Source organism: Panulirus ornatus, chromosome 5, assembly GCF_036320965.1.
Source record: "Panulirus ornatus isolate Po-2019 chromosome 5, ASM3632096v1, whole genome shotgun sequence".
Lineage (NCBI taxonomy): Eukaryota > Metazoa > Arthropoda > Malacostraca > Decapoda > Palinuridae > Panulirus > Panulirus ornatus.
In genome coordinates this window covers 29,036,881-29,049,582 of record NC_092228.1, presented here as the reverse complement: position 1 = coordinate 29,049,582, position 12,702 = coordinate 29,036,881, and the positions used below count along the sequence as shown (strand labels likewise).

Below are 12,702 nucleotides of genomic sequence, written 5' to 3'. Positions count from 1 at the left end.
TGTCTCACCTGCAACATCAGAAATCCAAGATGAAACAATCAACTATGAAACAGACGGTAATTCTGACTGCCCTCAACTTCCAGACCTTAGTGATTAGCTTTACAGTTCCAGTAAAAGTCTAAAATCTGCCACTTTGGGAGCAGTGGTGCTGCAGCATTCTTTGTAAGAAATCAATAAATTTACATAAATAAATTTGTGGCAGGGGTGTGTGATGTCTCCATGGTTGTTTAATTTGTTTATGGATGGGGTTGTTAGGGAGGTGAATGCAAAAGTTTTGGGAAGAGGGGCAAGTATGAAGTCTGTTGGGGATGAGAGAGCTTGGGAAAGTGAGTCAGTTGTTGTTCAATGATGATACAGCACTGGCGGCTGATTCATGTAAGAAACTGCAGAAGCTGGTGACTGAGTTTGGTAAAGTGTGTGAAAGAAGAAAGTTAAGAGTAAATGTAAGTAAGAGCAAGGTTATTAGGTACAGTAGGGTTGAGGGTCAAGTCAATTGGGAGGTAAGTTTGAATGGAGAAAAACTGGAGGAAGTAAAGTGTTTTAGATATCTGGGAGTGGATCTGGCAGCGGATGGAACCATGGAAGTGGAAGTGAATCATAGGGTGGGGGAGGGGGCGAAAATCCTGGGAGCCTTGAAGAATGTGTGGAAGTCGAGAACATTATCTTGGAAAGCAAAAATGGGTATGTTTGAAGGAATAGTGGTTCCAACATTGTTGTATGGTTGCGAGGCGTGGGCTATGGATAGAGTTGTGCGCAGGAGGGTGGATGTGCTGGAAATGAGATGTTTGAGGACAATATGTGATGTGAGGTGGTTTGATCGAGTAAGTAATAATAGGGTAAGAGAGATGTGTGGAAATAAAAAGAGCATGGTTGAGAGAGCAGAAGAGGGTGTTTTGAAATGGTTTGGGCACATGGAGAGAATGAGTGAGGAAAGATTGACCAAGAGGATATATGTGTCGTAGGTGGAGGGAACGAGGAGAAGTGGGAGACCAAATTGGAGGTGGAAAGATGAAGTGAAAAAGATTTTGAGTGATCAGGGCCTGAATATGCAGGAGGGTGAAAGGCGGGCAAGGAATAGAGTGAATTGGATCGATGTGGTATACCAGGGTCGACGTGCTGTCAATGGATTGAATCAGGGCATGTGAAGTGTCTGGGGTAAACCATGGAAAGTTCTGTGGGGCCTGGATGTGGAAAGGGAGCTGTGGTTTCAGGCATTATTGCATGACAGCTGGAGACTCAGTGTGAGCGAATGGGGCCTTTATTGTCTTTTCCAGGTGCTGCCTCGCACACATGAGGGGGGAGGGGGATGTTATTCCTTGTGTGGTGGGGTGGCGATGGGGGTGAGTAGGGGCAGACAGTGTGAATTGTGTACATGTGTGTATATGTGTGTGTCTGTGTGTGTATATATGTGTGTACGTTGGGATGTGTGGGTGTGTATGTTTGCATGTGTGGACGTATGTGCATGTGCATGTGTGTAGGGGTGGGTTGGGCCATTTCTTTCGTCTGTTTTCCTTGCGCTACCTCGCAGGCGCGGGAGACAGCAACAAAGCAAAAAATAATAGTTTAATTAATACCTGTAATCTTGTTTATTTAATTTACATTTAATATCTAAATTTCTAGCAATCCTTGGTATCCTTTAAACACATGGGAGATGTATAATTAGAGGGTTAGAGGTGTGCTGATGAATTATCATTACAAGACCACAGTTGGTCTGGCAAAATGGTTAATCCTGCTGCATACACAGATATATACATATATACACATGTACATATTCCCTATCCCCAGGGATAGGGGAGAAAGAATACTTCCCATGTATTCCCCGCATGTCGCAGAAGGTGACTAAAGGGGTCAGGAGCAGGGGACTGGAACCCCCCCCTCCTTGTATTCAAATTTCTATTTGAACATACTTCACTTAAATACATGATGTCACTCATATGTGGATTCTTTCGGCCATTCCCTCCACAAACATTCTCTCCTACCATACTCCTCATTATGTCATTCCTCACTCTTACCTACTTCAGTACCTTCACAAATGTTTACACTTTACTGCAGCAATTCAGAACTCTGTATCACTAATTACATCATGGTGGGTTGCATGATACATTCTAACAATCCTCCTCACACATTAATCCACCTTTAAAAAGTACAGTATGACAGGTCTTATCATCATCTAAGCTGAATCTAATTACCACAATACTTAAACTCGTAAACTACAAAGTTTTGTCCATTGAACCATGTTTCACACTCTCGAGTAGAACCATCTTACTTCTTTACATTCAATTTCCTATTTTCACATTCTTTTGAATATCTATAACAATGCCTGTAACTCATTTATCAATGATTATAACATCCCTGTCTTTTCCTTCTGCCTCACCCACATTTGAACTACTGGCATTCTGTCCACAAACATACAAGCTCTCCTTGTCATACATAACACTTGACAACAGTTAATTCACACAGCTCATTCTTCATAACACTAGATTTTCCTGCAGTGAGCATTAAATGCGAGCCCTGCCTCTTGGCAAAATGGTGGGAATAATAGGAGTACCTAAGAGCATTTAGGTAGTAGTATTAGGTAGAGGTAGTAGGAACAAAAATTATGCACGAGCATTAGCTGGTAGTCAGTAGGAACATTAGGTAGAAGCCTCTGCAAGCACTGCATTAGAGTTGCTCTAAGCCAGAAATCTGTTAAGGGTGAGGCACTAAAGGTCAAGAGGTGGTACTGGAGTTACTAGTTATGGAGACTATTGCTGTGGCCACCCCCTCAAGGGAGTTCCAAATGGGGACAGGCTTCAGAGATAAAGATAGATATAAAAAACATATATTTTCAAGTTCCTTACTTCCAGTTCTTACTAATGCACCAGTTCTAAGCCAGTGCATATAGTGCGGTCCATCATCTCACACACTGCTGAATCCAACAAACAGTCATGTAGTCATGAAACATCTTTGTCTTGAGCCAAATTTATCTTTTACACTTCACTTAATTAATTACAGTCCCTTATGTCTGTTCTACCCTCTTAACAAACCTTATCACTGACTCATAGTTTTCATAACATATCAGTAAAGGTGAACACATCCCATCATATTTTCTACTTCACTTATTTATTATTTGCTTTGTCGCTGTCTCCTGCGTTAGTGAGGTAGCACAAGGAAACAGACGAAAGAATGGCCCAACCCACCCACAAACACATGTATATACATACACATCCACACACGCAAATATACATACCTATACATCTCAATGTATACATATATATACACACACAAACATATACATATATACACATGTATATAATTCATACTGTCTGTCTTTACTCATTCCCATCGTCACCTCACCACACATGGAGTAACAACCCCCTCCCACCTCATGTGTGCGAGGTAGCGCTGGGAAAAGACAACAAAGGCCACATTCGTTCACACTCAGTCTCTAGCTGTCATGTAATAATGCACCGAAACCACAGCTCCCTTTCCACATCCAGGCACCACAGAACTTTCCATGGTTTACCCCAGACGCTTCACATTCCCTGGCTCAATCCATTGACAGCACATTGACCCCGGTATACCACATCGTTCCAATTCACTCTATTCCTTGCACGCCTTTCACCCTCCTGCATGTTCAGGCCCTGATCACTCAAAATCTTTCTCACTCCATCTTTCCACCTCCAATTTGGTCTCCCACTTCTCCTCATTCCCTCCACCTCTGACACATATATCCTCTTGGTCAATCTTTCCCCACTCATTCTCTCCATGTGACCAAACCATTTCAAAACACCCTCTTCTGCTCTCTCAACCACACTCTTTTTATTACCACACATCTCTCTTACCCTATTATTACTTACTCGATCAAACCACCTCACACCACATATTGTCCTCAAACATCTCATTTCCAGCACATCAACCCTCCTGAGCACATCTCTATCCATAGCCCACGCCTCGCAACCATACAACAATGTTGGAACCCCTATTCCTTCAAACATAACCACCTTTGCTTTCCGAGATAATGTTCTCGACTTCCACACACCTCTCATGGCTCCCAGAATTTTTGCCCCCTCCCCCACCCTATGATTCACTTCCACTTCCATGGTTCCATCCGCTGCCAGATCCACTCCCAGATCATGTCTACTATAATCTTTTTCAAAAACTTGAGTGCCCCACATAATTCTGTTTCCATTTCACCTACATACTTAACTTAGTGTAAACTAAGCAAGTTCTGCAAAGCTTTCCTTGTCAATCACTTTGTCCAATAACTGCATTTTCCCAACATATGGTTCTAAACACATCTATTGCAGCTACATCAAATGCCTTAGTGCATTCTATTCTTTCAAGTCATTCATTTGCTCTATATTTCACAGAGCTATCTCACAGATTTAAGCTCAGGAATGAACATCAAAATTTTAAGTTAGTGAACTAATGGTTTACACATAATGTTTAATGATATAATGTTGAAGACTTTTCAAATTCATTTAGAAAAAATATATATAAAGTTGATAGAGATGCTCTGTGGAAGGCATTAAGAGTATATGATGTGGGAGGCAAGTTGCTAGAAGCAGTGAAAAGTTTTTATTGAGGATGTGTGCGAGTAGGAAGAGAGGAAAGTGATTGGTTCTCAGTGAATGTCAGTTTGCAGCAGGGGGGCGTGATGTCTCCATGGCTGTTTAATTTGTTTATGGATGGGGTTGTTAGGGAGGTGAATGCAAGAGTTTTGGAGAGAGTGGCAAGTATGCAGTCTGTTGCGGATGAGAGGGCTTGGGAAGTGAGTCAGTTGTTGTTCGCTGATGATACAGCACTGATGGTGGCTGATTCCACTGAGAAACTGCAGAAGCTGGTGACTGAGTTTGGTAAAGTGTGTGAAAGAAGAAAGCTGAGAGTAAATGTGAATAAGAGCAAAGTTATTAGGTACAGTAGGGTTGAGGGACAAGTCAATTGGGATGTAAGTTTGAATGGAGAAAAACTGGAAGAAGTGAAGTGTTTTAGATATCTGGGAATAGATTTGGCAGCGGATGGAACCATGGAAGCATAAGTGAGTCAAAGGGTGGGGGAGGGGGTAAAAGTTCTGGGAGCACTGAAAAATGTGTGAAAGGTGAGAACATTATCTCGGAAAGCAAAAATGGGTATATAACAATGTTATATGGTTGCGAGGCATGGGCTATAGATAGGGTTGTGCAGAGGAGGGTGGATATGTTGGAAATGAGATGTTTGAGGACAATATGTGGTGTGAGGTGGTTTGATTAAGTAATGAAAGGGTAAGAGACATGTGTGGTAATAAAAAGAGTTTGGTTGAGAGAGCAGAAGAGGGTGTATTGAAATGGTTTGGTCACATGGAGAGAATGAGTGAGGAAAGATTTACAGAGGATATGTGTCAGAGGTGGAGGGAACAAGGAGAAGTGGGAGACCAAACTGGAGGTGGAAGGATGGAGGGAAAAAGATTTTGAGCGATCAGGGACTGAACATGCAGGAGGGTGAAAGGCGTGCAAGAAATAGAGTGAATTGGATACCTTGCTAATGCAGGAAATGGCGAATAGTATAAAAAAAAATGCATATATATGTATACGTTGAAATGTATGGGTATGTATATGTGCATGGGTGGACGTGTATGCATATGCATGTGTATGTGGGCGCGTTGGGCCATTCTTTTGTCTGTTTCCTTGTGCTACCTCACTAATGCGGGAGACAGCGACAAAGCATAATAATGATAAAAAAAATCCTCAAAACTAACATATGGCTAAAAAGGCAAACTATTGACACAGCTAATAATCCTACACTTTTATTCCATGACCATTTCAAATTTTTTGTGGTCTTACTTGCAGTTTAAGGAGTGAGAGATTGCTGTTAAACATCTTTCCTCGTGGTGTGCCTATCCTCTGTTGACCTACTGTGGCTGGGCTAAGATGCTGCTGTGCTTCCTGCCTCTGCTCATCTCCTGTGATGCTGAGGCATTGCAATGGCTCCAGCATCTGCCTGTCTCCAGCAATGAGAGTGAGGTGCTGCTGTGTTTCCTGCTTCTGCCCATCTGCTGTGACTGGAGTGAGGCACTGTTTTGTTTCCTGCCTCTGTCCATCTCCTCTAACAAGAGTGAGGCACTTCTGTTTTTCCTTTGTCTGCACTTCTGCAGTACCTTGAGTGAGAGACTGCTGTGTTTCCTGCCTCTGTTCATCTAATGTAACAGGAGTCAAGCATTGCTGTTTCTCCTCCCTTTGCCCATCTACTGAAATAGGAGTGAAATGCTGCTGTGTCTCCAGCCTCTGTCCATCTACTGTGACATGAGTGACACTCTGCTGTGCATCCTGCCTTTGTCTATCTACTGCAGCAGGAATTACACATTGCTGTGTCTCCTGCCTCTGCTCATCTTCTGTGACAGGAGTGAAATGCTGATTTGTCCCCTGCCTTTGCCACTCTGCTGTGTATGGAATGAGGCCCTGGAGTGTGCTTTGCTGAAGACTGTTTGATGAAGCCCTAGTAAGGCATTGCTGTATGTCTTGTCGTGTCTTTTCTGGTGTAAGGTATCTTAATGTATTCTGCCTGTGACCATCTTCTGAGATTGGGTTAATGAGCTGCTGTGTGTCTAGCATCTGACCATCACTTGTGGCTGGAGTGTGGCACTGAACATAGGAATGACCAGACTTGCTGTACTTGTTTGTCAGGTGTTCCTGCAAACAAAATGTCCTTTTAAATTGTGCGTAAAAGTATTCAGAATGCTCAACAAAATGAAGGGTAAAGCTATAATCAAGCACAGATAATAAAAAGTTCAGAAAATTTAAAAAATAATCAAATGAGGGTACTCTTTTTATTTCTAACTTTGGATAGATCAAGCATGCAGCCTTTCAACTTGCTCATACATCTTTTTTTCATTCAGTACTAGTTTCCCCATTTTCCATACAGAGAGGCAGTGCCAGAAACAGACAAAGAATGGCCTCATTTGCTCACATCCAATCTCTAGCTGTCAAGAATAATGCACCAAAACCATATTTCCCTGTCTAATGCTAAGACCAACAGACCTTTCTGTGGTTTCCCCTGACCACTTCATATACCCTGGCTCAGCCAACTGATAGCATGTTGCACTCATACTTATCCTCAGCCTGTTTACTGTTAATGTGAACAACAATAAACTTTTCACATGACTATAAAACTTCTTCATTGAGTGAAAGATGCAAACTATACATAAGGCAATTTACAGTTGATGGAGTACGTTTGGTAAGAATGATGCAAATTACAGAAGAAATGATTCCTGCAGAAAACAAAGGATAAGTCCAGTACCAGATTAACACAAAGACCATCTGGGCCCAGACCTAGGTTCCCACATGCAATTATACCACTATAGTTTGTATATTTTTGTTGTTGTAGAGGATAAGGGGCCGCAAATATCAACAGACCTAAGGGCCCCACCAGCCTCTATCTCATCACACTCTTTAAAAATTCTTATGCCTCTGTAGAGTACAAAGGATGCCATACCTTGTATGGACATCGGGTCTCACTAAACTTTCATCTAGGCTTGGTTCAGTCTGGAGCAGACTCATGTGAGCATTCATTTTCTCTTTTACATACTTGTTTCTCCTGCCTTAACAAGGTAGTATTGGGAGCAAACAAACAACAGTCTCATTTACACAAAGCTACTCTTCAGATTTCATATATAATGCTAACTAAAGAGTGAATATATGGATGTAAACTTGACAATTACCCCTTCTGGTACTGTGGAGGTCAGTCAACTGTTATTTATCACGGTTCTGCTATGAACATCAGTCTGCACAAATAATTCCTTGCCATAAGTTGAATTCTGTTTGTTTTGAAGGCTCTGTTGGCTGGCCACATATAGGAAATCAATATATATTATCATATATTTTGCTTTGTCGCTGTCTCGCGCATTTGCGAGGTAGTGCAACGAAACAGACGAAAAAATGGCCCAACCCACCCACATACACATGTATATACATACACGTCCACACACGCAAATATACATACCTATACATCTCAATGTATACCTATATATACACACACAGACATATACATATATACACATGTACATAATTCATACTGTCTGCCTTTATTCATTCCCATCGCCACCCCACCACACATGAAAACCCCCTCCCCTCCTTATGTGTGCGAGGTAGCGCTAGGAAAAGACAACAAAGGCCACATTCATTCATACTCAGTCTCTAGCTGTCATGTAATAATGCACCGAACCACAGCTCCCTTTCCACATCCAGGCCCCACAGAACTTATCATGGTTTACCCCAGACGATTCACATGCCCTGGTTCAATCCATTGACAGCACGTCGATCCCGGTATACCACATCGTTCCAATTCACTCTATTCCTTGCACGCCCTTCCCCCTCCTGCATGTTCAGGCCCCGATCACTCAAAATCTTTTTCACTTCATCTTTCCTCCTCCAATTTGGTCTCCCACTTCTCCTAGTTCCCTCCACCTCTGACACATATATCCTCTTGGTCAATCTTTCCTCACTCATTCTCTCCATGTGACCAAACCATTTCAAAACACCCTCTTCTGCTCTCTCAACCACACTCTTTTCATTACCACACATCTCTCTTACTGTATTATTACTGTGATTAAACCACCTCACACCACATATTGTCCTCAAACATCTCATTTCCAGCACATCCACCCTCCTCCGCACAACTCTATCCATAGCCCACACCTTGCAACCATATAACATTGTTGGAACCACTATTCCTTCAAACATACCCATTTTTGCTTTCCAAGATAATGTTCTCGACTTCTACACATTCTTCAACGCTCCCAGAACTTTTGCCCGCTCCCCACCCTATGATTCACTTCCACTTCCATGGTTCCATCCGCTGCAAAATCCATTCCCAGATATCTAAAACACTTCACTTCCTCCAATTTTTCTCCATTCAGACTTACCTCCCAATTGACTTGTCCCTCAACCCTACTGTACCTAATAACCTTGCTCTTATTCACATTTACTCTCAGCTTTCTTCTTTCACACACTTTCCCAAACTCAGTCACCAGCTTCTGCAGTTTCTCACATGAATCAGCCACCAGCGCTGTATCATCAGCGAACAACAACTGACTCGCTTCCCAAGCTCTCTCATCCATAACAGACTTCATACTTGCCCCTCTTTCCAAAACTCTTGCATTCACCTCCCTAACAACCCCCATCCATAAACAAATCAAACAACCATGGAGACATCACACACCCCTGCCGCAAACCTACATTCACTGAGAACCAATCACTTTCCTCTCTCCCTACACGTACACATGCCTTACATCCAAAATAAAAACTTTTCACTGCTTCTAACGACTTCCCTCCCACACCATATATTCTTAGCACCTTCCACAGAGCATCTCTATCAACTCTATCATATGCCTTCTCCAGATCCATAAATGCTACATACAAATCCATTTGTTTTTCTAAGTATTTCTCAAATACATTCTTCAAAGCAAACACCTGATCCACACATCCTCTACCACTTCTGAAACCACACTGCTCTTCCCCAATCTGATGCTCTGTACATGCCTTCACCCTCTCAATCAATACCCTCCCATATAATTTCCAAGGAATACTCAACAAACTTATACCTCTGTAATCTAAGCACTCACTTTTATCCCCTTTGCCTTTGTACAATGGCACTATGCAAGCATTTCGCCAATCCTCAGCACCTCACCATGAGTCATACATACATTAAATAACCTCACCAACCAGTCAACAATACAGTCTACCCCCTTTTTTAATACATTCCACTGATATACCATCCAAACCAGCTGCCTTGCCGGCTTTCATCTTCCGCAAAGCTTTAACTACCTCTTCTCTGTTTACCAAATCATTTTCCCCAACCCTCTCACTTTGCACACTACCTCGACCAAGATACCCTATGTCTGCCACTCTATCATCAAACACATTCAACAAACCTTCAAAATACTCACTCCATCTCCTTCTCACATCCACATTACTTTTTATCACCTCCCCATTAGCCCCCTTCACTGAAGTTCCCATTTGTTCCCTTGTCTTACGCACTTTATGTACCTCCTTCCAAAACATCTTTTTATTCTCCCTAGGATTTAATGATACTCTCTCACCCCAACTCTCATTTGCCCTCTTTTTCACCTCTTGCACCTTTCTCTTGACCTCCTGCCTCTTTCTTTTATACCTCTCCCACTCATTTGCATTATTTCCCTGCAAAAATTGTCCAAATGCCTTTCTCTTCTCTTTCACTAATAATCTTACTTCTTCATCCCACCACTTACTACCCTTTCTAATCTGCCCACTTCCCACGCCTCTCATGCCACAAGCATCTTTTGCGCAAGCCATCACAGCTTCCCTAAATACATCCCATTCCTCCCCTACTCCCCTTACCTCCTTTGTTCTCACCTTTTTCCATTCTGTACTCAGTCTCTCCCGGTACTTCCTCACACAAGTCTCCTTCCCAAGCTCACTTACTCTCACCACTCTTTTCACCCCATTCTATCTTCTTTTCTAAAAACCTCTACAAATCTTCATCTTCGCCTCCACATGATAATGATCAGACATCCCTCCAGTTGCACCTCTTAGCACATTAACATCCAAAAGTCTCTCTTTCACGTGCCTATCAATTAACATATAATCCAATAATGCTCTCTGGCCATCTCTCCTACTTACATACGTATGCTTATGTATATCTCTCTTTTTAAACCAGGTATTCCCAATCGCCAGTCCTTTTTCAGCACATAAATCTACAAGCTCTTCACCAGTTCCATTTACAACACTGAACACCCCATGTACACTAATTATTCCTTCAACTGCCACATTACTCACCTTTGCATTCAAATCACCCATCACTATAACCCGGTCTTGTGCATCAAAGCTACTAACACACTCACTCAGCTGCTCCCAAAACACTTGCCTCTCATGGTCAAATCAAACAAAGCATAATTTAAATGAGCAGCTTAGAGACCTCAGTAACCAGTGGTGACCACACCAGGTGATTGTGTTTCATTCCTAGTGATTCACTGAGTCTGTGGTGCCCAACCACACCCAATGCACCCACTGCCACATCTATGTCACTCTTACTTAAGATTGTCCAGTCCAGTAAATATGTGTTTTTCCAAAACTACATATGCCTAACTCTTATCTTAATTCATAAGAAAAAAATATGGTTTTGATAGTTTTTCTACAGTAATAATCTTTCTCTATCTTCTACTATTATTCATCATTTCTGAATGTAGTGAGGTAGTGTTAGGAACAGGCAGAAAAAGGCCTCACTCGTGCATTCTACACATCAAATATAATGCAATGAAGCCATATTACCCTATCCTCAGGCCCCAGAGACCTTTCTGTGGATTCCCCTGGTTCAGTCATCTGACAGCACATCAACCCCTGTATACAACATCAATCCAATTCACCCTACCTTGTGCATACCTTTCACCCCACATGTTCATGTCCTGATCACACAATATCTTTTTCACTCCATCCTTCCATCTCCAGTTTGGTCTCTTCATTTTCCTTTTCCCTTTCACTTTTGACACACTTATACTCTAACTCTTTCATTTTCTCCATATGTCCAAACCATTTCAGCACACCTTCAGCTCTCTCAACCACACTCTTCTTATCATATGTCTCTCTTACCTTCTTTCTCCCATCAAACCACCTCACACTACATATTATTCTAAATATTTCATTTCCAACACACCTAATCACATTAATAAAAAAAGTTACAAAATTATAGTTTATGTAACTTACATACATGAGACTGGCTACTCTGGTAGATAATGTGTTTTTAAAAGGAAGGGTTTCACTATTTTGGCAAAATGGGGAACCCCAAAATATCAACCATGCACTGAAAGACTACGTGACACAAAGATCAGCAATGCCATATTAACCAAAGAAGATAGCTAAGATTACAAGAGAATCTAGGCAAAATTGATGAATAGTCTAGAAAATGGCAAATGCCGTTTAATGTCAATAAATGTCAGCTGTTACAAGGACAAAACCTCAACAAAAAATTCGATTATGATCTAATGGGCCACAAGATAAAAGGACACCCATAGTCTGAGGGATCTTGGGGTCACTGTCTCCAACAACTTCAAAGTCTTCCAGCATTGTAATGAAGCTGTCAAGAAAGCAAATACGATGTAAGGATTTCTTAACAAAGTGAATGCTAAGACCATAAATACCTTCAAAAGTTTTTTTTTTTTTTTTTTTTGCTGTCTCCCGCGTTTACGAGGTAGCGCAAGGAAACAGACGAAAGAAATGGCCCAACCCACCCCCATACACATGCCTTGATTCAATCCACTGACAGCACGTCAACCCCGGTATACCACATCGCTCCAATTCACTCTATTCTTTGCCCTCCTTTCACCCTCCTGCATGTTCAGGCCCCGATCACACAAAATCTTTTTCACTCCATCTTTCCACCTCCAATTTGGTCTCCCTCTTCTCCTCGTTCCCTCCACCTCCGACACATATATCCTCTTGGTCAATCTTTCCTCACTCATTCTCTCCATGTGACCAAACCATTTCAAAACACCCTCTTCTGCTCTCTCAAACACGCTCTTTTTGTTTCCACACATCTCTCTTACCCTTACGTTACTTACTCGATCAAACCACCTCACACCACACATTGTCCTCAAACACCTCATTTCCAGCACATCCATCCTCCTGCGCACAACTCTATCCATAGTCCATGCCTCGCAACCATACAACATTGTTGGAACCACTATTCCTTCAAACATACCCATTTTTGCTTCCA

The 12,702-nt window shown here is 42.0% G+C and overlaps 1 protein-coding gene across 2 annotated transcripts in view; it reads right to left on the bottom strand.

Annotated features, from left to right (window-relative positions):
• Window positions 1–12,702, bottom strand: part of LOC139748646 (uncharacterized) — a 170,472-nt gene that overhangs the window by 99,181 nt on the left and 58,589 nt on the right. For both annotated transcript variants that reach the window (XM_071661894.1, XM_071661893.1), the window contains exon 8: window positions 5,802–6,647. In XM_071661894.1, the coding sequence (XP_071517995.1) occupies window positions 5,802–6,647 (846 nt within the window). The remainder of the gene's footprint in view (window positions 1–5,801; window positions 6,648–12,702) is intronic.